This window comes from Protobothrops mucrosquamatus, unplaced genomic scaffold, assembly GCF_001527695.2.
Source record: "Protobothrops mucrosquamatus isolate PMUCROS unplaced genomic scaffold, P.Mucros_1.0 scaffold2702, whole genome shotgun sequence".
NCBI lineage: Eukaryota > Metazoa > Chordata > Lepidosauria > Squamata > Viperidae > Protobothrops > Protobothrops mucrosquamatus.
This window is the reverse complement of record NW_015388748.1, coordinates 50,524-71,395: the sequence shown is the minus strand read 5'-3', so window position 1 is coordinate 71,395 and position 20,872 is coordinate 50,524. Positions and strand designations below refer to the sequence as shown.

Here is a 20,872-nt window from a genome sequence, read left to right as displayed (position 1 = left end):
GAGTATCGCCTCAGCTGAAGCCCTGCGAAGCCCTTCTCCTCCGTCTCTGCCGCGCCCCCCCCCCACCCTCCGCCATTGTCTCTTTGTCCTTGAGAAGGAAAACAAGATGTCCTTGGAGCCGCCTGAGGGATTGGGGGGGGGGGGAGGGCGGCCAACGGCGGCAAGAACCCGGGGACCCTGCCCTTCTGCGGGGAAAAGACCCTACCCGAGCGCCTCGAAAGCGGGAGGGGGGTCCCCCCAACTGGAATCGGGGCGCCGAGGCTTCCCGCCGAGAGGAGGAGGAAGACCCCGCCGCCTCCGAGGTGGGCGTCGAAGGGAGAAAAGCGGCTCCCTTTCTTCCTCGCATTGGGGCTTTCTGGTGGGAAGCCGGAGAGCCTCCTTTCCCCCCAAGTCTCGGGGTACCCCTCCCCAAATTCAGTGGTCTGTGTGTGGGGGGGGGAAGGACTTCTTAGAAAAGAGGGGCTCGATCCCGGCGATCAGATGGGCGAGAAGGTGGGATTGATTCCTTGTTGCTGTTGATGGGGTTTTTTTTCCTCTGGAGGTGAAAAAAGTCCACCTTTGTGGGTGTGGATGCCCCTGCCACGAATTTGGGGGGTACACTGAGACGGGGGTGAAAAACGTAATGTGGAATTCGAGGTTGGGGGGGGGCTTTTCCTTTCTTCCCTTTTTGGGGGTACCGCTGTAAAAGGCTGTTAAAACGCCCTCTGGTTCCGTGTTTTTGGGGGGTTTTTTTTAGAAAAGCCCCCCCTCCCCCCCAGATTCCTGGTTAGGCGCAAAGCCTGACATCAAGGAGGTGGATGTCAAACCAGAGCCGCCATTGAACTGCAGTTTTCCTCCTTTCTTCCCCCTCCCCTTACCCAGAAGAAATCTAGGGATTATATCCATCCCCCCTATATATATATATATATGGGGTCCATGCCATCATTCTTCCCCATACAGATTTGCAAGGTCTGCGTGCTGGATTTCTATATTTTTCTTCCTTAGAATAAATAACTGAAGGGCAAGGTATCTGAGGGTGGTTTGCTATGGAGCTACAGAAAAGGGGGGGGGGTCTGCAGCAAATTGGGACAACACCCTATGAAAATATTTGGAGCAGGGAAATGAAAAGGTATACCGTGATTCCATAGGCAGGATGTCTGCGACAAAGTCTCAAGTTCTTTAAAGAGTCCTTGTCCTCCATTGTTACCGAAAGGAAAAGAGCCCTGGTGTTTTTTTTTTCCTTCTTCTTCTTCTCTCTCTTGTAAGAACAAAAGACGCCATGGCTGTCTCTTTCTCTCCAAACAAATTTGTTTTTCTGTATTTGGGTGTTGGCATTTAACTCTTTCTAAACTAGGTATGTGGAAACAATTTGCAAACAAGATTTTTTTGGGGGGGTCAGCGATAATCAAATTAAAAACGTTTTCTCCAAAATGAAAGATTCTAATGAAAGTTTAGGATGAAACACATAAGGTTGTTTAAATACGTGCATCTTTTAGAAGTATGCGAGTTATCTAATTGAATAAGCTAAATTAGAACTAGAGTTGATTATGAGTTAAAAAAACAACAACAACTAGCAGTAGGGGATGAAGTATATATGAAAACAGTTTTAAAAGTTGGAGAATGTGTTTTTGTGATGTGTTTTATTTGAAGTTTGAATTTTCTGGCGTTTTTCTCATGCAAATTTAATCTTCAAACCTCTTCATTAACAGAAAGTAAAAACTTAAAATGCTTCGTTACTTTTTCATTGGTTTCAGTGTTTAATGTTTGGAACTTAACTGCTAAAATGAATATTTGGATGACAGGCTGTCCATTTTTAAAATGGTGTGTTAATTAATTTGTCCTAATGTATTTTCCTCCTGGATCAATATGTAATATTTCTTAGGCTTTGTAGTTTTAAATGTTTATCAGATAAGAAAGTTGTGGCATGGAATGAGCATTTGGTATATTTTTGTAATATTAGCAAATATTTTAAAATCCTTTGGAGATGTGGCTTCAACTGATTAATCAACCAAAAGCTGTTGTATTTAAAAATTCTATATAGATAAGTAGCTCTGAGGTTTCACTGAAAGTTTAAAGTTATGATTATGGATTTGAAAGTCGTATTATATGACTAGAAAATTGTAATAAGGCGAACTGTTAAAGTTAAAAAAGGCCAATATTTTTTTTACAGAAAATGATATTAAAGTAAGGTGTAAATGTTAAGAAGGTAAAATTTGGATACTTCTGTGGATTATTAAAAAAAATGCATTCCAAAAAGAGCTTTATAAAATTATCTCTGGTGAAATCTCAGTTAAGATAATATAATTCTATCACTTCAAACAGTAGAAGTATTTTAAATGTGTGTAACCTTGAGAATAAGAGAAAGCTACTAAACATGCTTGGCTTTTCTCATAGTTGCAGTTGCATGACTATTGGTTTTGGGATAGACTTTGTTATGGCACTTTTGGTGTGTCTTTCCCTTGAGATGGTAGAAAAAGAATGCATTAAGCAGAAAGCTTGTACAGAAATACTTTTCTTACAGTCTACGAGAAACTTTATGAAATAGTGCTTAACTTTATAGATAGTACTGACGTAATTTGAAGTATTTTATTTAATAGATATCTACAAATGTTAAGATAAAACATTTCTGATTAATCCAAATATATTTTTCCTTTAGGTGTTCTATGAATATTTGCCACCCAATAACAGATGGCTTATAAGAGCTGTTCAGAATTTTTTGTAGGTAAGAATTAACTCATTTTGTTTCTCAGCTTTGAATAAATGTGTCCCTTATATATAACATTTACCCTAAAAAGAAAAAAAAAGAAACTTCATTATGATTATATTATTTGATTAAAATTGAAAAAAATCGGTGAATTTTTGAAAAGGTCCTATTGATTTCACTGGTACGTATCTCCTATATGCCTGTATTGGAGAATGTAAGCTTCCAGTTGAAACTTTCATTTTAAAACATATTTATGATCAAGTTTCATACTTATCACTGGAATGAAAAAAGTTTTCTTAATACTTGCACAAAAAGGATGATCAACTTAAATCCAAAATGTGCATTATAAATACTTAGAAATATATATATATATATATATATATACACACAGATATACACGTATATGTGTTTGAGGGAGGACTTTTCTGTAGGTTTTCCGCTTTAAGTCTTTTGATGTTTATGTTGAATGGCATTTTTGACAGTCACACACACACACATATATTCCTTTTTACAGATTCCCTTGACTTAATAACAAGAAGGATCCAGATGGAGCTAAAGGAGAACATGTTACCTGTTTCAGGTATTTTTTAATTTATTCTTATTTGAATAATGCAGATGTTTTACATCTTGGTATCTTTCTAGCCTTTATCTCTTTAACAGAATCTTTGCTTAGAATTTGGAATAGCCTTCTAAACCTTAAAAATAAAGTATTTTCAATATTACTAAAACGCTCGTAATTTTTGTTAAATATTAAAACTTAATATTTCTAGCACTAGACATAAATTTACAGTATTTGGAAATGATTACTTTGCTATCATAAAACATTGAATAGCTCATATTAAATCTAAAGTTATCTTTAATTTTCATAGACATGTTGAAATTTTAAATAGACTTCGTTTATGTTCCTAAACACTGGTACTCCCAATTATCCCATTGCTAATTTCAACAATCTCATGTGTTGCATCAATTTATTTATTAAATTTTACATTAAAAATCAGAAAGTCATGCTGATGAAGTAAATTTTGTTCACACAGTCATCTACTTAATACAAAATTTGTCCTATAATACAGTCAGATATATTTTCCGCATAATCCAGGTTTGAATAGTAATTGACTGTTGATATGAGATAGTGTTAAGTATGAACACAGGAAAGAGGTGATAGAATTCATTCACAGAATTTTGGCGCTCAACTTGGTTAACATTTGAAAAATTAAAAAATAGAGCTTCTTAAAACAAGACACATGTTTTGCTAAGAAATTGATCAAACTTTATATAACTAGCTATTTAGATTTTTTCTGTTTTTACTAAAACCCAGTCCTTTTGAGTTGTTTAAACTGAGTGACTATTTATCAATTTAAGACGTTACCTTCAAATGTTGAATCTGACTATCATATTTGCCATATGACTTACCTGGAAATGTAATAGTGAAGTAGAAATACAGTAAATTATTAAATATAAAATACTGATAAAAACAACGCAGTCCTTTATTTTACTAATAATTACTGCCAGGGAATTAACTCAGATTAGATTGCATTTCCGTTTACATGGTTTTAAGAGTGAACAGAAAACTGGTCAAAATGTCATCCCTTGTGTCAAACCTTATAGACTATGATAAATTTTGAGAATAGGTAATCCATATATTTTTACCCTCTTTTCTTCAGAGTTATAGAACATGCCCATTGCACATCATCATTCAGGCTAGAATGAAGGAACATTTAAATTTAATTTTCCTGTTACTGCATTAAATACGTTCAAACATTAAGTTACATCATTTTAATTGATGGTGACTTTGGCATATTTTCTTTTTTTAACAAAATTCAGTTGTAAAATATATTGTTGTAAATTAAGTATAATTTCTATACAACTGTAATGAATATTGTAAAGGTTGCAACAGGATATTTCAGTGTCAAGAATCAAAGTGATGTTACTGCATTAATTTAGTCATTCAGACTATATAGAGCCAAGAAAATTAGAAAATCTTAGATCTCACCTAAATCCCTTTAGAATTGGGAATCATTATAGCATTCTGGGTTAATTCCCTTGGCAAGTATTGTGGCATTAAAAAAACATCTAACACGTAACACTTTTTCTATGCTCTAATTGAGAATAAGTATCAATATACAAAATGTTGATGTTTATAGTATCCACTAGTGAATAGTATAACAAATTATGTTTATTGGGAAGTCTATGAATGTGTCAATGCTAAAAAATAACAGGTATGAAAATCTGTAATTTTTGAAAAATCATGTAGTGTGTTTCTCTTCTGAAATGTATTATACAGTCCACTACATGATGAGGTCAGACTAATAAAATATTTCAATCTCTAAAGTTAAAATGATGAAATGTGAAGACAACCATCACTACCACCTCCCAAAAAAGAAAATCTGGTTTAATATATGTTAAATTTGCAATTTTACGAAAATGTATCCCAAAATGTTTGGTGGGACTTGCTTCAGAGAAAATATGCCTTGGAAAATTATCGTTATATAGAACTGTAATGAAAATTAATCTGTTAAGTAAATCCACCATTGACTTTGCTACACTAAGATATTATGGAAATTAGAATTGTCTGCAAATTGGAAATATACACATATTCTGTAAAAATTCCTTACAATGTTGAGATTTAAATGCGAAGAAATAGAGCTACTACATTAGAGTGTTTTCTGAACATTTCTAGTAATATGTGAAATTGCCCCCTCTGCCCATTATTGAATGAAATCACATGAAGGAAATTAGGTAGCTGAGAAATTAAAAAGTTTATCATCTTCCCAACATATATATCAGCTCCCTATCTTCCATGTTAAGTTTCAAAATTGTAGACAGAATATTTCATCTTGGAGATTTCTGAAGCTGATACGTTTGCAAATAGTCCATATTTTCCAGAATTATTAGTTACCATGGCATTTTAAGAATTCTGGTACTTTTGGTCCAATAGATATGGCAGTTCCAAGATTCTTCTTGGAATTTAACAATCTTGCTAAATTTAGAATTTAGCAACAATGATAGTTTATTAAATTCATTCTGGATTATGAAAGATATGAAATCAGTGTTGTATAACTTCAGACATATTTGGTTAATAATAGACTTTGCTTAGCTGCCTCAACTTTTCCCCCTTAAAGAATTTATTCTGTTACAGAACTTAAATTTTTTAAAATATTCAATTTACATATGGTGTTATGATTAAGGTGTTGGACTAGAAATTGGAGATTCTAGCCTACCCTTGGTCGTGAAGCTCATTGGGTGATTTGGGGGCCAATCTCACTCTCAGCCCAACCTATTTCAGAGAGTGGCTATATTTCTGTTGCTATATAGTGAGACAGGAGAAGGGTAAAGTAAGAAAGCCCTAAAACATAATACCCACATATTTCCACAAAGAAAACCTATTGTGCCATGGATTCATAGTGCATAAAGTAGTAAGTCCCTACTTTAGAAAACAGGCAGCAACTTTATAGTTTAGTATACTAAGAACACTCTTGTGTAATCACAACTTTTCTGAATAAATATAGGATTTTATTAGTGATATATTGAATTAATTTATTAAACAAAAGATATTTACCTTTTCTCTCCAGATGACATTGAACTGATTCCACAAAATACCTGATTCTTTATGGTGTACTGGTAAGTTGCTCTCAGTATATTACTATGAGTGCTTTTGTGACTGTGTTTTAGCATGCTTTGTGGAAAAGATCTAAAACTATGAATCTCTATGAATTAAATGAGCCATGTTTCCAGGATAATTTTAATAGAATCAACCAGTAATATTCTTGGAGGAAACTACTCTGCTACCATTAGGAAAATTGTATGTTTTAATATTTTTCCAGATAGCATAATAAAAAATATACCCATCTGAATCTACCATTGGTGAGAAGGAGTCAGCTTAACCCTCTTTATCAGTACATTTCTTTTTTATTGACTGCCATTTTTTGCATATACAGTACACCATTTTTTGGTCTAAATTAGTTTGCTGTAAAAAAGCATTACTTGCTCCTTTTAATTGCACAAAGCACTTGAACAAGTTAATTTTGAAAGTAATTAGATATCTAAGTTACAGTCAATCACCTGCTTAAAACAGAAAGTTCTGTTCTACCATCTCCTGGATTGTCTATAATTATCCTACTGCATGGTGCTCGAAATAAATTTTAACATTCATTGAGATACATAGAATCTAAAGCTCCTATGTTTCAGAATGCAACATATCTGTAATCATATACAAATTCTGACATTTTTAAAAATATACCAGCTGGTTTTCTAAAATCTATTCAGTGTTAGAAGCAAGACCATGTTATTTTAATACAAGGTTTAAAAGATTTGCGCTGTGTTTTCCTTTGGTCAAGAACCTGCTGATCAAAAAATATGCTGGGGTTTTAGGGTATATGTTTAATATGCTATAAATAGAATTGTCACTGGTGAATATTTGGATTCTAGGAAAATTCTTTATAAATCAAGTCATCTCATTGAAGGGTAGCATTTGAGTGCAGTAGCTACTTCAGTTTGTTCTATTAAGTGAACATTTTTCTGGAGGGTTTAACTATGCTCAGAAGGCTAACTTGGATAATTCCTCCAAAATCCTAATTTGAATTAGTATGTTGTGTGGTGAAATCATATTCCATGTAAGCAGTTCTCTACCCTTAAAAAAAATCCAAGGAAGGGTAGTGTTCAAGCATTCTGTGGATATATTTATTATTTATGGTAAATTTGAAGACTTGAAAGTTTCATTGATTTATCCTACTCTTACTTCGAATGCTTCTGCATCTCACCTGTGGAATGTATAGCAGCAGTTGAGAACTACAGTTCTGCATATTGCATTATTCAGGTCAGCCTTACTCAATCCAGTTATCATTGGTTGATTGGCAGTTAAAATACAGTGGTGGCTATGCTTTCACTAGTATGGGGAGCACTAACTGGAAAACAGTGCTTTACAAACCAGCTCATCATGTGATTTAGCAGAGCTTTTGTATAGAAAGTTACACTTTATTTGCTTAACAAAAGGATACTATTTCTGAAAATGTTTAAGACATAGAAGAGGAATAGCCAGTCCTTCAAATATTACTAGACTGCCATTTTAGCAGCTTTCATGTTTGGCTTTGCTATTTGGCTTGATGGGTATTCTATTTGAACAACACCTTGAAAGCCACAGAATCCTAAACTTTTTCATTACAATAAACAGGTTATTTGAAAGTACCATTGATCTTTTATGGGACAACACATGAAAGAGCACAAGAGAAACGAGTGACAAAAAATGGAAATGACCTCAAGTATATTTTATATACACCTTCAACTAAAATAAAAGGTGTTTATTTTCTAAATATCTCCTTTTCTGTTTAATTGAAATATGTTTAAACAATAATTTACCAAGTAATAATGGTTGCCTGTTACAAGCTCCCATTGCATTCTGATGAATTTGAATGCTGAGATTCTACCATAAATGCTTTTTATTTGTTCCAGAGCTTTTTACAAACATTTTACAAATAAATGTTAATATGAATTAAGTCCCATATGGCAGTAGTCTTCCTTTTTGGTATACAGTCTCCAAAACATATTTACCATGAAGTTTTAGTCATATTTTAGCTAGATCTTAGGTAGTTGATGTGAGTGAAGTGCATCAGTGTAAATATGTCCTATGTTCCTTTTGTAAGCAGTCATTGTAGGGATGCTTACAAAAAAGAGAAGGTTAAGATAATTAATGCTGGTTCCTTAACCAAAAGTTTCACATGATTTATGTGCATACACATCTATAGAGTAGTGACAAAATATAACAATTAGTAAATAGTAAGACCACGTCTTTCATCCAACAACAGAACTGTTAAAATGGAAATTGATGGTCCCTTAAAACACAGTCAGTGTTTATTTTTTTCTTAGATGTTGCCATATTTGTTCCACATTTCTTCCTCTTTTTGACTTTAACTAAACAACCCCTGGGCCCATTGGATTATCGTTTCAGAGATATTTCTCTACCAGATTCCTCAAGGCCTTCAAAAATGGCAGAACATCTAATGTTCCAGAAAAGTTCTTAAAAATCCAGGCACATATTCAAAACTACATCTGCCTTGAAAGTAGCCCATATTGAAGTAATAAAGCACAAAGAAACAAGAGGAGTTGACCAAAGGAAATATTTCATAATCTTTTATATTATGTAATGTTTTATGATAATTTTTATGTCATGAATGTTTTATAAAATTTGTCAAATTTCAATTCAGTGGAAGCATTGGGTTCTAGGTTTTGGACTCATTTTGTTAGTTAGCCCATTTGAGGTACCTTGGTCCAAAATTAGCTGCCCTACAATGCACCAATTTTTTCCCCAAGTCAAAGGATAACAGACACAAGAGTTTCAGTGGTATAAAACCTCTTTAGGAAAACCTTGTTTGCTGCCTGTTTCTCAGTCTGTTCCTTAATGAAGAACATCCTACAGCACCCATAGTTCTTCAGCAACTATTGGCAAAACCTAAATGAGTGTTTATCTCAATACTTTTGCAAAAGTAGTAATAAGAGTTAAACTTGAGCCTTCGTTTGTTTTCTAAAAAGACTTGTTTGGGCTAATTAAAATTCTGAAATTCTTAAAATTGTCAGATTTTCTGAGCAGCAAATAATTGGGATTTAGATGATCTCATTTTTAGGAAACTACATATTAAATACAGCTTAGAATACCTGGTCACATCCATTTACAATGATTAATTTTGAATCTTTTACCCATAATATATCCATTATACTATTATTCATTTATTGAACAAAAGCTTTAGATCTTAAAACAGTGCTATATCAGTATTACATGTGGAATTCAGTAATGCATTATCAGTACACCTTATGAATTATAAGATTTTAAGCATTAAATGTATAATTTATGAAATAATATTTTACACAATCAAAACTTGTGGAGTTCAATAGAAATGAATTTGTATGACGTGTCTTGATGTGTTTATTCTGTTGTTACTTGTTACACAATCTGAGCCATTGAGGTTTCTAAAGTGAAAAACGTACATCGGTTTTGTAGAGAATGTTCACTTCTGTCATTTTCTTTTGGATTAATACAATTGAGCTTTGGGAAAAATGCTAAATTCACCTTTAAAAATGGAGAATGGCAGCTATTCAAAAGTTTGTAGTTATTTATGACTGAGATGTAAATTTGAGAATCCAGTTTGTTATTTTATATCTAGATTGTGGTGTTTTTATAGAAGTAGAATGGAAGTAGTGTCATTTGTGGTACATACAATCCCTTCAGTTGGATTGTACCCAGTTATAGAACATAAGTAATAAATTTATGTTGATAAATTATATTTAAAACAGCTTAACTTGAATGTTTTTGTGGTTGGACATTTTATTAAAACATTGGCTTATCCTATATAGTCTTTGGAATAATAACAGAAGCTATCATCTATTCTCAACATAGATAAACATAGGGGTTTTTCTTCCCCTTTGATCTGCTTTTGTTACCATCAAACATTTTGCTGGATTTCTAGTCATTGCAAAAACTAAATGGTTTTGACTTGATGATTTTGTTGTCAATATTTCTTTTTGTTTGAAACAATTGAAAACAATGTATACATTAGCATGTGATGAGGAGAATAATTAAGGTAGATGCAAGGACTCTAAGATGCCTTTAAGATACTGGTTGCAACAAAATGGTGGCTTCAGTTTATGCTAAGCTGCTGCATTTACAGTACAATGTAATAGTGGGTAGTGATAAAAAAAATGGGAGGTTCTTGATATAGCCAATCAAGGGATGACACAACATTAATATTCTTGAACCAATCACTATAAATTCTCCATCCCTAGCTTCCTATTTTTTATTTGATAGTTACATTCAGAATGGTACCATGAATAAACCATTCCCTAACTTTTCCAGATATTAAAAGTACCAGTTATCCCTCACAGTTTTTAGTGATCAATAGCTAGTGCTTTGCGAGAAAGAAATTTGTTCAGTTCTGAAGCTTTTTTAGAAACACATTTTCAAGAAAATGTTGAACATTTTCAAGAAAATGTTGACTTGAAATAGGTCTTAGACACTGATTTTGGTAGATCTGCTGAAATTCTCCAGTAATTGTTAGGTATTCCACAGAAAATCTCCTCCCTTCAAATGAGCATATTTGATGCTGCTTCATCTGTTGGATCCTGCCCCTAGAGTGAAATCAGAGGGGGATAATTAAGTTCTGGTTAAGAAGGTACAAGAAAATAATGAGGCTACAATGTCATTTTGATTAAACAAGCTGGGCTACTTGTCCACATAAAATTAAACCTGAAATAAAGTAACTTTCAGGCGATAAGGCATACTTTGAGAGAATAAGTTATTATTAGGAATTTTGTAAAAGTCTAAATAATTTTTTCAGTTTTTACTTACATAAACCAGAATAAAAGAATCTTATATTAGAAATAAGTAAGTGGAGATAACTTTGTATACAATCAGTTCTATTGTCTGATAAAATTACTTGCTTAGTACTTTTCCTTAGGCTTTTCTTTTGGACACCTTTTAAATCTTTAGCAGGAGAGGTATCTATGGGTTTCTCTACTAGTGCTACATTGTTTGCAAAAGTAATACATTTTCTAACACTGAAGCTTCCATTTTGCTTTTATGTTGTTGCCCATTAAAATTCCAGAAGTCATGTCTGTTTTGGAGTTTTTATAAGCCAGATCCTACTTTCAGCAGAAAGCTTAAAAAGGAAAATGCACTGCACATTGATATGAAAATATTACTATTCAACAGTACTAATCTTGATAATTCATTTAAGTTTTTTAAAATGTGTTGAAATTATTTTCAAATATGCTCAGAGATGACAGTTAAATGTTGATTATCTTCTTAAATTTAAGGATAAAATTACTTGCATTCCAACAGCATTTTCTTTTAATTTTTTTTTATAAAGAGTCCAGAGAAAGGAAGAAACTCAAAGGGAGACAACGATTTCCAAATCAAGATGGCAGTTCCACTGCTGAGAGGTTCAGAAAGTGAACCAGTGCATGATTGCTGAGTATGTCCATCCAAGACAGGGATTCTTTAGCATGGACGATTGTCTAAACTACAGAAGATCTGAGCTAATTCTGTGTTTCCAGAATCTTGGGTTTAGCACCCATCTGGGGATGAAGGGCTGGAAGGGGCTGATCAAATTTTTGCAAACCAGGAATGTATAAAAATGTCTGTCCCCTATTTAATTGGCAGAAGTGCATTGCTATTTAAATGGTTTAAATAAAAGTGTTTTTTTCCATATTTATTCTTGTTTGTCATCTTTTGGGCTGAAACATTCTTATATGATTTGTTGTTGGTATTGATGAGAACTGTTTGATTATTGAAGGAGCTCAATACTTTCACCAACTATTTCAAAACTTTAAATGATTCCTTAGTTTGCCTTTTCAGTAAGATTATAAACTTAAGAGAGTTTTTATGTTCTATATTATGATTGTTATTACTCTTTGTATAATGTCGGAGTTACATGTTCTCTTCATGTTTATTACATCTGTGAATTGGTGCAATTCTTAGAAAGGTACAAGTCCAATAATGTGTTTTCTGTGGATCTATGGATGGGCACTGTGCTCAGGACCTTTCTAAGACAGGTTTAATATTCATGTATCTAAAAACTGACACCTGCTTCTCTGAATACTTATATACTTAGATTTCCTCATTGTGGTATGTGGGTTTGATCATACATAACAATACTACTTGGTTTACTGTTGATACAAGTGTCCAAAACAATCATGGTGCCTACTACATGGATGCTCCAGTTCATTAAGAGTTGGATAAAGAACTTAGTCAAAATCTTTAAATCAGTTGTCTTATTTTTTCCATAAAAATTAATCTTTACCATTTTTACTACATTTACTAAAATCTTTTTAACTTTCCATTCCAATTGCTGCATACAAGATTCATTTTAGTGGCATACTGATGTACAAAAGATATTGAGGGTAAATTATCTAAAATGCAAAATTAATGTTTGAGGTTGACTTTATTGAAAGGAGTAATCATGCTTTTGAAGTAAATGTGGATAGTTGGCCATTTATGCCATCTTTAGATGCTTCTGTTTGCTTCATTGGTGGCTTAATTCTAGGCTAATGGAATTTCTTGCATATTTAATTTGTTTTAAAAATTAGTATGAATAATGGTATTAATTGGCCACTTCCCAAATCTCTGTAATTGGGCAACTTTGTTAAGTATTTTGCTATCAGATTGTTCACTTAGAGTGCACTATTTGGACCTTTTTTGGACCGAAATAATATATGGAGAAATGACAAATGATGGCTACTATAAGTAGGACAATTTGTGAGTCATTTTGATTGTCTCTGGCTCTAGATCAAGACCTTTGTCCAGATATTAGGGGTCATGATAAAACCCTAAAACTTCCAAGTATGGAAATGGTTGAAGACGGAACGCTGGTTTTATCTTTGCTCATGAGTTGCAAGCGGTTTTTGTTAATATTGATATTTGGTCCCACTTGTGCGGAAACATCGTTATAATTCAGCTACATCACAAGATCAGTTTAGGATCTTTATGTAGTCCAGTTGACATGGATTTATTTCACAACTCTCTTGGTACCAGATGACCTAAACAAACACAATGGATCCGATTTTGCCCCTTCCGGATAGAACCACCAGGGAGGCGCCATTGAGTCTCGAGTGGCAGACGACATAAAAACTTTTGCTTCTGTTTGGAATTCTCCTAAAAATTAACGGTCTAGAACCAATCAGATCGTCGTAACCGAGTAGACCCGTTGAAGAGATGACTCCTACTTGGAATTACCCATTGGGGGTGCTTGCCAACCCATACACGTTGCCCACGCTAATCCAAGGAGCCCCAAGTCCCACTGCCTTCTTTTCAAAATGGCTCTGTGTACCACAACTTCCTGTCCAGGCAGGAAGTCCTTCTAGTCCAAGGCTCTCCATGGTAAAAGCCAGAGCCCTTTCCAACAAAAGCCACCAAATAATTTTCTCTTTTGGCTTAGAAAGGGTGTCTGAACCAGCTGGAGTTCAGTTGCCCCCTCCACAGATGGGAGTTGGCTGGAGATAATAGTAGGGATGGGGGAGTAAAGCTCCCTTTAGATGGAGGCTCCCTTCTTTCTTTTTCTTTCTTTTTTTTTTTTTTTGGGTGGAAATGAAGGGGTGGGTCTATGGTACATCACCTGAGTTGTGGGGTAAATGTAGAGAGTGTCAATCAAAGGCAGAGCTCAGAGCTGGGAAGAAAGCTCTAGATGGCGGCTGTGCCTTGGAGAGCGCGCTGAGCCTCCTGCCTTTTTCTTTTTTTTTCTTTTCCTCCCTCTCCTCCGCCACTTTTGCGCAACTTTGTGCAACTTTTGGGCGTCCTCGAGGGGCTCCTGCGGCCCCTGGTCTCTCCCGGAGGCCGGGGCAAGGGGGATCGGGCGTTTTTGGGGCAGAAAAAGGAGCTTTTGGGGTGGGGGGGACTCTTCTTTTTTTCCCCCTCCTTCGCCTGGTTAGAAAAAAAAATCAACCCAGGTCGTTGTTTTTCCCAGCTTGGAAGCCATGGCGTACCTCCATTTTTGTCAGCTCTGCTAATGAGCTTTTTTTTTTTTTTTCTTCTTCCTCTCCGGATCTTTTTTTTTTTCTCTCTCTCTCCTTTTTTTTCTTCCTTTCACGCTTGCCGATGGCGACGGAACGCTTGCGGATCGTTTGGATTAATTTCGGATGGGTTATTTTTTAAAAGAAAGCGGAGTTGGTTTGTTTTTTTCTCCCCCTGCGTTGCTGCGTTTGGAAACGAGCGTTTTCCCACGGCTAGGAAGAGCGGGCTGGACCTGGCGCTGGAGCCTGGCTCAGGTAGGTGGGCGATGATCAGCTATGCCTTGTTAGGGGGGGGGATTTTGCCCCCTTTTTTTTTCCCCATACCGGGGGGGATTTTGTTATTTTTCGACCGATTTCAACGAGCCTGGAATGACGCAATAAAATACCGAGAAAGACTCGCTTCCAGGGCTGACTTCGGGAAAGTTTGCAGGATGCTCCCCAGGGTTGGGTTTCCTTCGCGGGTTTTTTTTTTTTAAAAAACAAAGATAATTTTTATTATTTTTTATTTTTTTTACCGTACCTGATGTCCCTTCTGTATTATTTGTTATAAGCAAGCTTCGCAGCGTCAGGGCTTTTTTTTTTGTTCTTGTTGTTTGGAAACCTCTCAAAGCAAAAGTGTGGGAGCTTACCTTTCTTTCAACTTTTGACAGTAAAATACCTTGGGCGCAGGACTTCAGCCCCACTCCGGCCATCCTCCTGCTTGTCCCTTAACATTTTAAGAATTTAAAGATGTTGAGAAGTACGGACAAAAGCCAAGGAGAGGAGGCTTCCGTCCACAGCCATGCATCGAGGTATGATCTTCTCAACTTTTATTTATTTTTTTTTTTTACATTATTCTGAGCCACTGTTAACCTTTTGACAGCTTTGACTTGCCATCGTTGATGATAGAAATAAATAGATTTCGGTGTTTTTGGATTCTTTCCTTACGAAATGACCTTGAGACTGCTAATATGCCACACCCTGTTTTTTTTTTTTTTTTTTTTTGATAACAATTTCTGAAACTTGTGGTGTGACTGAAAAGGCCCCAAGCTCTACTTAAAAAGTAAAGCACCTTTACACAGATGGAACCCTGTATATGATGCAGTTTCAGCTGCTAAATTTTGCATTTTGAGGGGTTTTGTGCTGTGAAAAATGACCTTGTTCCCTTCTGCTGCATTGCACCATTTTACATACAAGGGATTTTTTTTTTCTTTGAAGAATTTGTGGAGTTTAAACTTCCAAGTGAAGGCCTGACAGAAGCCTGATGGTATTTGTAAATCAGAGACTACAGAAAGTTCTATGAATGAAAAAATGTTTATTTTAAAATAAAAAAAAGAATACGTGTGTTTGCTTGATACTCCTTGCTTGTATATTCAGTTCGGGCTAAGGAACTTTGATACTATTTCAGCATTTTAGGATATTTTGATACTGTTTCCAAGCTTTCTCATGGATAGGGTTTGCTTATATTTTACAAAAAGATGTTATTTTAAGGCATAATTTCTTGGAATCTTAGGTTATGTGCATGTTCATTGTAAATGCATATTTTGATGCTGAATATATTTAGGCTGATATTTTATAAGGGAAACAGAAGGAAATTTGGTTTTTTTTTGTTTTTGTTTTTATATTGACCATACTTTAATGGAAACTATAGTTATCTTATGAGGATTCTAATATTTTTCCAATGTGTTTGTTGATCTTTTCCTGGCTTTGTTACTTGTATTCCTTTTCAGGTTTTCAATATTTTTATAATTCTAAAATACACATGATACTTTTATCAGGTCTGTTTTTCAATGCATTATATACATTACCATTTGAAATAAGGCCTTTTGTCAGGAAAGCCTTTGATGTAACAAGTACAATGGAAGAGAGCACTTAAAATTTAAAATATTATATGGATTTACTCCGTGATTTTTGGATGCTGAAGAAGCTGCTTTGATTCTCAGAAAAAAACATAAAGGAACTTGGGTTTTTTTTATTGCATAATTTTCAGATCTTTGAAGCTCAACTCCAAAAGACAGTGGTAAAAGTCGAATTGCTGACATTGATAAAAAGTTAGTTTTGAAATTAGCATGCCAATATCCACATTAAAATAACATAATTCATTCTTTTCTTTTTTTTTACAAATTGAACAAGGAGATTCAACACTGATGAGAACAGCTATCTATTGTAAACAACAGAACTGAGTTGAATGAAAAGAAATTAGATTAACCAGCTCTTTTACCTTTTCCCCTCTATTCTCTTGGGTATATTATTTGCATAGCATCCACCCTTGAAGTTTTGCTTTCTCGGTAATAAAGGAGTACTACATCAAGCAAAATGTTAACACCCAACTGAATTAAAATAAGACACTAATTATATTGACAGCACTCAGTTCAAATGAACTGTGAAAGCATAACTCAGCCTTGCTTGAAAGTTTATGTTGTAAAGCTTATTTTCTGAACTGCAACTACTCTTCATATTGTAAAATGAACTTTTTTTTGGAGGGGAAGTTAAAGATGTGTTTGTGCAGAAATTGTTTTAGCAAGACATCCTGGAAGTTCTGTGTACATTACATCTGAAACTTCCTGTCTATAAGACTGGGGCCTGAAAAGCACCTAATCCATTTGTGACATCATTTGTTTGAGATAAGTGTGCAGTTGGGTGGGAGCAAGGTATACGTAAAAGATGGGTGTAACAAATATTTATTTTAGAAAAAACAACTTTTCTTTGCCCCTCACTACTACAAAATGCCATTCTAAGGGCCTCCCTCTTGCTTATAAATACAAGCATCCATTGTACAAAGAACACATTCTTCCTGGGAGTATTTTGATCAGATATGCCTTATTGTAAAACATAAAGCATAAGCCCCACTTCACAGCTTCAAAGGATAAATTTGGCTAATGGTGTCTGGAATACCCCTTAGTATTCAAATAGTACTAATGGAGAAATTGGTCACATTATAGTTTGCTGAGGTGAGCATCACATCCATGTTCAGCTACAACCTGGTATGAAACAAATGGTCAAAATTAACTGGTTTTCTAATCCTGGAAGATAGTTTTAAATAACTGAGCATGACCAAGCTTTTTCACTTAAATATTTCAGAAAAGTACTTTAGGTGTTGCAAACGAAACATCTGAGATAGTCCACCAAGAATGTTGAGTTTTTAAAAGATTGCATTAGTTTTCTTCTATAACAGAATTCATGTTCAAGATGGATTGTACCAAGTCCTAAAAAAAAAAAAGATGCAAACCACCATCCAAAGTAAGCTGGTTAAAGGATGCTTCATTAAAGCCACACAAACACATTTGCACCACTAATTGATTACATTTCTACCTCACTTTCTAGCAGTGCTTTTTCTGAAGGGTTTACAAGGGAAAATGTACAATGGAAACAGGGTAACGTTGAAGAAGAGCAGAAAGGCTAATCTTAAATTAAAATTTAAATTATTGGGGCAAGCCTGTATAAGGGGCACTCCCCAATGGGCTGGGCTTGTAAGTGTTCTGAGTCTTGGGGCGCTAATCAAAGTTCTTTTGAAAATGGAAGACTTTTCACCTGCTCTTAAAAGCAAGGACAAGAATGTCCATATATATTGTCATAGCAAAGAGATTCTGTAAATATGGAGCTTCTAGAGGTGTAAACCTCAGATAATTGCAAGCGTCTCCATATTTCTGTAAAAGTTTGGGCTAGCGATTAACCCTGGAGTGTGTTCTCATTCTCACCCCAAACCACATTTTTCCTCAACCCTAAGTCTGAATTCAGTGGGGACTTGCAGTTAGCATGACTGGCCTGACCTAAACCATAATAATCAGTTTGGGTCAGATGCCTTGGACTGGGGCAAGCATAAGATGATAAGGGCTTTTCCCTTCAAGTTATAGCAAGGATAAGGTCTTCTATTTCTCTCTGCTTCTCCACGCACCTCTGTGGAATGCCTTGAGACAATGCAGGGTTCAAACATGCATGTTCACCTCCCAGTGGAGACCCTTGGGAGGGGGGGTCTCCTGCAAGCACTTTCCCCTGCCACCTCTCTGGAGGAGCTGCCCATTCACATCGCCCTGGCTCCCACCAAACGCTCAGCTAGTGGCAGCCATTTTATGAAGCAACCCTTGCAACAAAGAAGGAGATTTAAAGTGGGAGGCGAGGACCAAGGCAGGGAGAGGAGGAGGAGGAGGGTGGTGGTGGTGGTGTTGAGAGACTTGAGGATTGCTGACGTTCTGCCCGAAACAGTGGAGCAGTGGAGAATGAGATGGAGGAGAAGGGAAGAAGGGAGAGCATTAGGCATTTTCACCGCAGGTCTGGATTGTCACAAAATGGCTGTTCCTTTGTGCCGCAGAGCTGACAGACACATACTGCATTGCACTGTGTACTTTTTTTTTTCCCTTTGAAAAAGAGAAGGGGGGGGGAAACCTCAGCAGGAAGTTGGTGGAGAGTTCAAAGGCCATCTTGGGTTGGAGGCGGGCTGTGGTTGGCTGCCGTCTCACTTGCTAGCAGGCGGGCCCCGGAGATGCTGCAGCCCTGCCTCCGGGATGACGTCGCCTCCCTTGCACATCCCTTTCCAGCCTCCCCGCCTCTTGCTAGTGATGCCTTTCACGCAGGCAGCCAGCCAGACACAGAGAGAGACTGAGAGAAGAGAGGGAGAGAGAACAAGCCTGCCGAGCCACTGCCAGTCCCGGGCTTGGAAGAGAAAAAGTGGAGGGCAGCCCGAAGGATTAGGCAACCAGTGCAAATTTCTTTGTGCCTTCTTCTGTCCGGGAAGGGGGGAGCTTTTGAAAGCTAGCTCCTGTCCTCATCAGCTGCCAAATGATCCGAGCCACGCCACCATAAATACAGAAGGATTGGGAAAGGACGGCACCGAAAGTGTGTCATTTGCCAGGATTCTTTGCAAAATCTGGAGAGAAGCACTCCCAACGTGTTTACGAAGAGTGTTTGACACAATGAAGAAATGGATCGGAATGTTTTGAAGACCGGGCTTCGGAATTGCCCTTTTCTCTATGGCACAGATCATTTCCTAAGGAATAATGGAAAAGTTCACACGCACACACACAGAGCAGACACACACACACACACACACAGAGACACACATGCAGACAGACCTGAAGTCTAACCCTGTTTAGTCCTCAAAAGCTTTCACTGCAACTGAGCCCATAAATTCCTGTGCGTGATTTCATCCTGTGATATTTTGTGCTGACACTTTTAGTGTGTGGGTGACATCTCACTGCTTTGCAAGTCAACAAGGTTCACCCCTCCCCCCACCCCTTGCCCATTTAGGAGATTTACCATAAAAGGTGTGGGTGTGTGGGGGGGAATGTCTCACCTTTTAGTGTGTGATTGGGGGAGAGGGAGGAAGAACAGCAATATTCAACTGGTAAATCTTTTAACTCTGGATTTCCAAGGGCTGAATGTACTTCATAGGATAGATTCCATTCCCTGTCATCTTGAACACCAGGATGATTGTGAGTTCAAATGAAACACAATTTATAGAGAGATGACATTAAACAGTAGAACACTTTGCAGTAAAGACAGTTGGCAAATTGTGCATTTTATCTTGGAAGCTCATTGATTTTGTCTCAAAGATGTGCTTGGAACTTGCTATTTTAATTAACATTTTTAAAATAGATTTCCTGAAAGAAATATTTGGTAGGGGGAGGAAGAGGGTAAATGCTTGCTCCAGTCCAAGCATGGTGTCATTTCAAACTGCCTGGGTTTTGTTGCTTGACACACAGGGGTTGTAATACAGTATTTAATACTGTCCTCTTGCTAATTCCAAAATATTCTGTCAAATTAATTCTCAGCGCTCCTGCAGAAATATTGAGAATCTGCAAAAACTGGTGCTTTCAGATCTCTTCTCTATATACATTTTGGCAAGAGAATCCACAGAAAAGATATTTCATTTCGCTAAGAGCGAGAGAGTCTGCAGAAAAAAATATTTCATTTCGCTAAAAGGAATGAGTTCTGGAATGCTGAAAGACTAGCTTTATCTTCTTTGCTCTTAATGATTTCCCTAGTGTTATCTTCATCACCATTCAAATGTAATTTATGGATGGTTTCATTTCTTCTGCTTGCTTGTTCTGAAATGGAGCTATCTTGTTCATCATAAGAGCAGGTCAACCACCGGATTTAATTTCCTAGAGAGAGAAAAAAAAATAGTCTGCTCTAGCTAGCTTATATTTTTTGTAAGCCCTCTAAAAATATTCAAATCACGTGTTTATTTCACAAACTTGTTTTTGTTGAAGTTGATCGAATTTGTAGTCCAGCATGCCTAGAAAGCACTTAGAAGATAGGACAGTTTGTTCTAAAGCGCAGATCTTTTTACAGGTAGGTCTTGACTTAACGACAGGTCATTTAGTGACCGTTTGAAGTTACAACAGCACTGACAAAAATGACTTATGTCCGTTTTTCACACTTGGGACCTTTGCAACATCCCCATGGTCACGTGATCAAAATTCAGATGCTTGGGCACCGATTCATATTTATGACGGTTGCACTGTGCCGGGGTCACGTGATCCCCTTTTGCGACCTTCTGACAAGCAAAGTCAATGGGAGGGGGCAGATTCACTTAACAACCATGTTACTAATTTAACCACCGCAGTGATTCACTGAACAAATGTGGTAAGAAAGGTCGTGAAATGACAAAAGTCTCACTTAGCAACATAAATTTTGGGCTCAGTCGCTGTCGTAAGTCGAGGACTACATGTACTTCAACTCAATTTCATCTGATTTGCGCCTCTTTGAAACGTTTCATTA

General features: G+C 36.3%; 1 protein-coding gene and 1 long non-coding RNA gene across 6 annotated transcripts in view; both read left to right on the top strand.

Moving 5' to 3' along the window:
- The window catches only part of LOC107296244, a 33,485-nt gene extending 21,618 nt beyond the window's left edge, over window positions 1-11,867 (top strand). For 2 of the 5 annotated variants that reach the window (XR_001549088.2, XR_001549090.1), the window contains 4 exons: window positions 2,636-2,701; window positions 3,198-3,263; window positions 6,253-6,301; window positions 11,536-11,867. This is a non-coding gene — a long non-coding RNA (uncharacterized LOC107296244). Of the gene's footprint in view, window positions 1-783; window positions 949-970; window positions 1,334-2,635; window positions 2,702-3,197; window positions 3,264-6,252; window positions 6,302-11,535 lie in introns of those variants that run through there. The other 3 variants (XR_001549089.1, XR_001549087.1, XR_001549086.1) reach the window with 3 other exon arrangements.
- Window positions 11,868-14,248: 2,381 nt separating this feature from the next.
- The window catches only part of CHD2 (chromodomain helicase DNA binding protein 2), a 54,932-nt gene continuing 48,308 nt past the window's right edge, over window positions 14,249-20,872 (top strand). Inside the window, exons 1-2 of the mRNA XM_015825591.1 lie at window positions 14,249-14,428; window positions 14,824-14,964. Of these exons, the coding sequence (XP_015681077.1) occupies window positions 14,903-14,964 (62 nt within the window). The 5' untranslated portion in view covers window positions 14,249-14,428; window positions 14,824-14,902. The remainder of the gene's footprint in view (window positions 14,429-14,823; window positions 14,965-20,872) is intronic.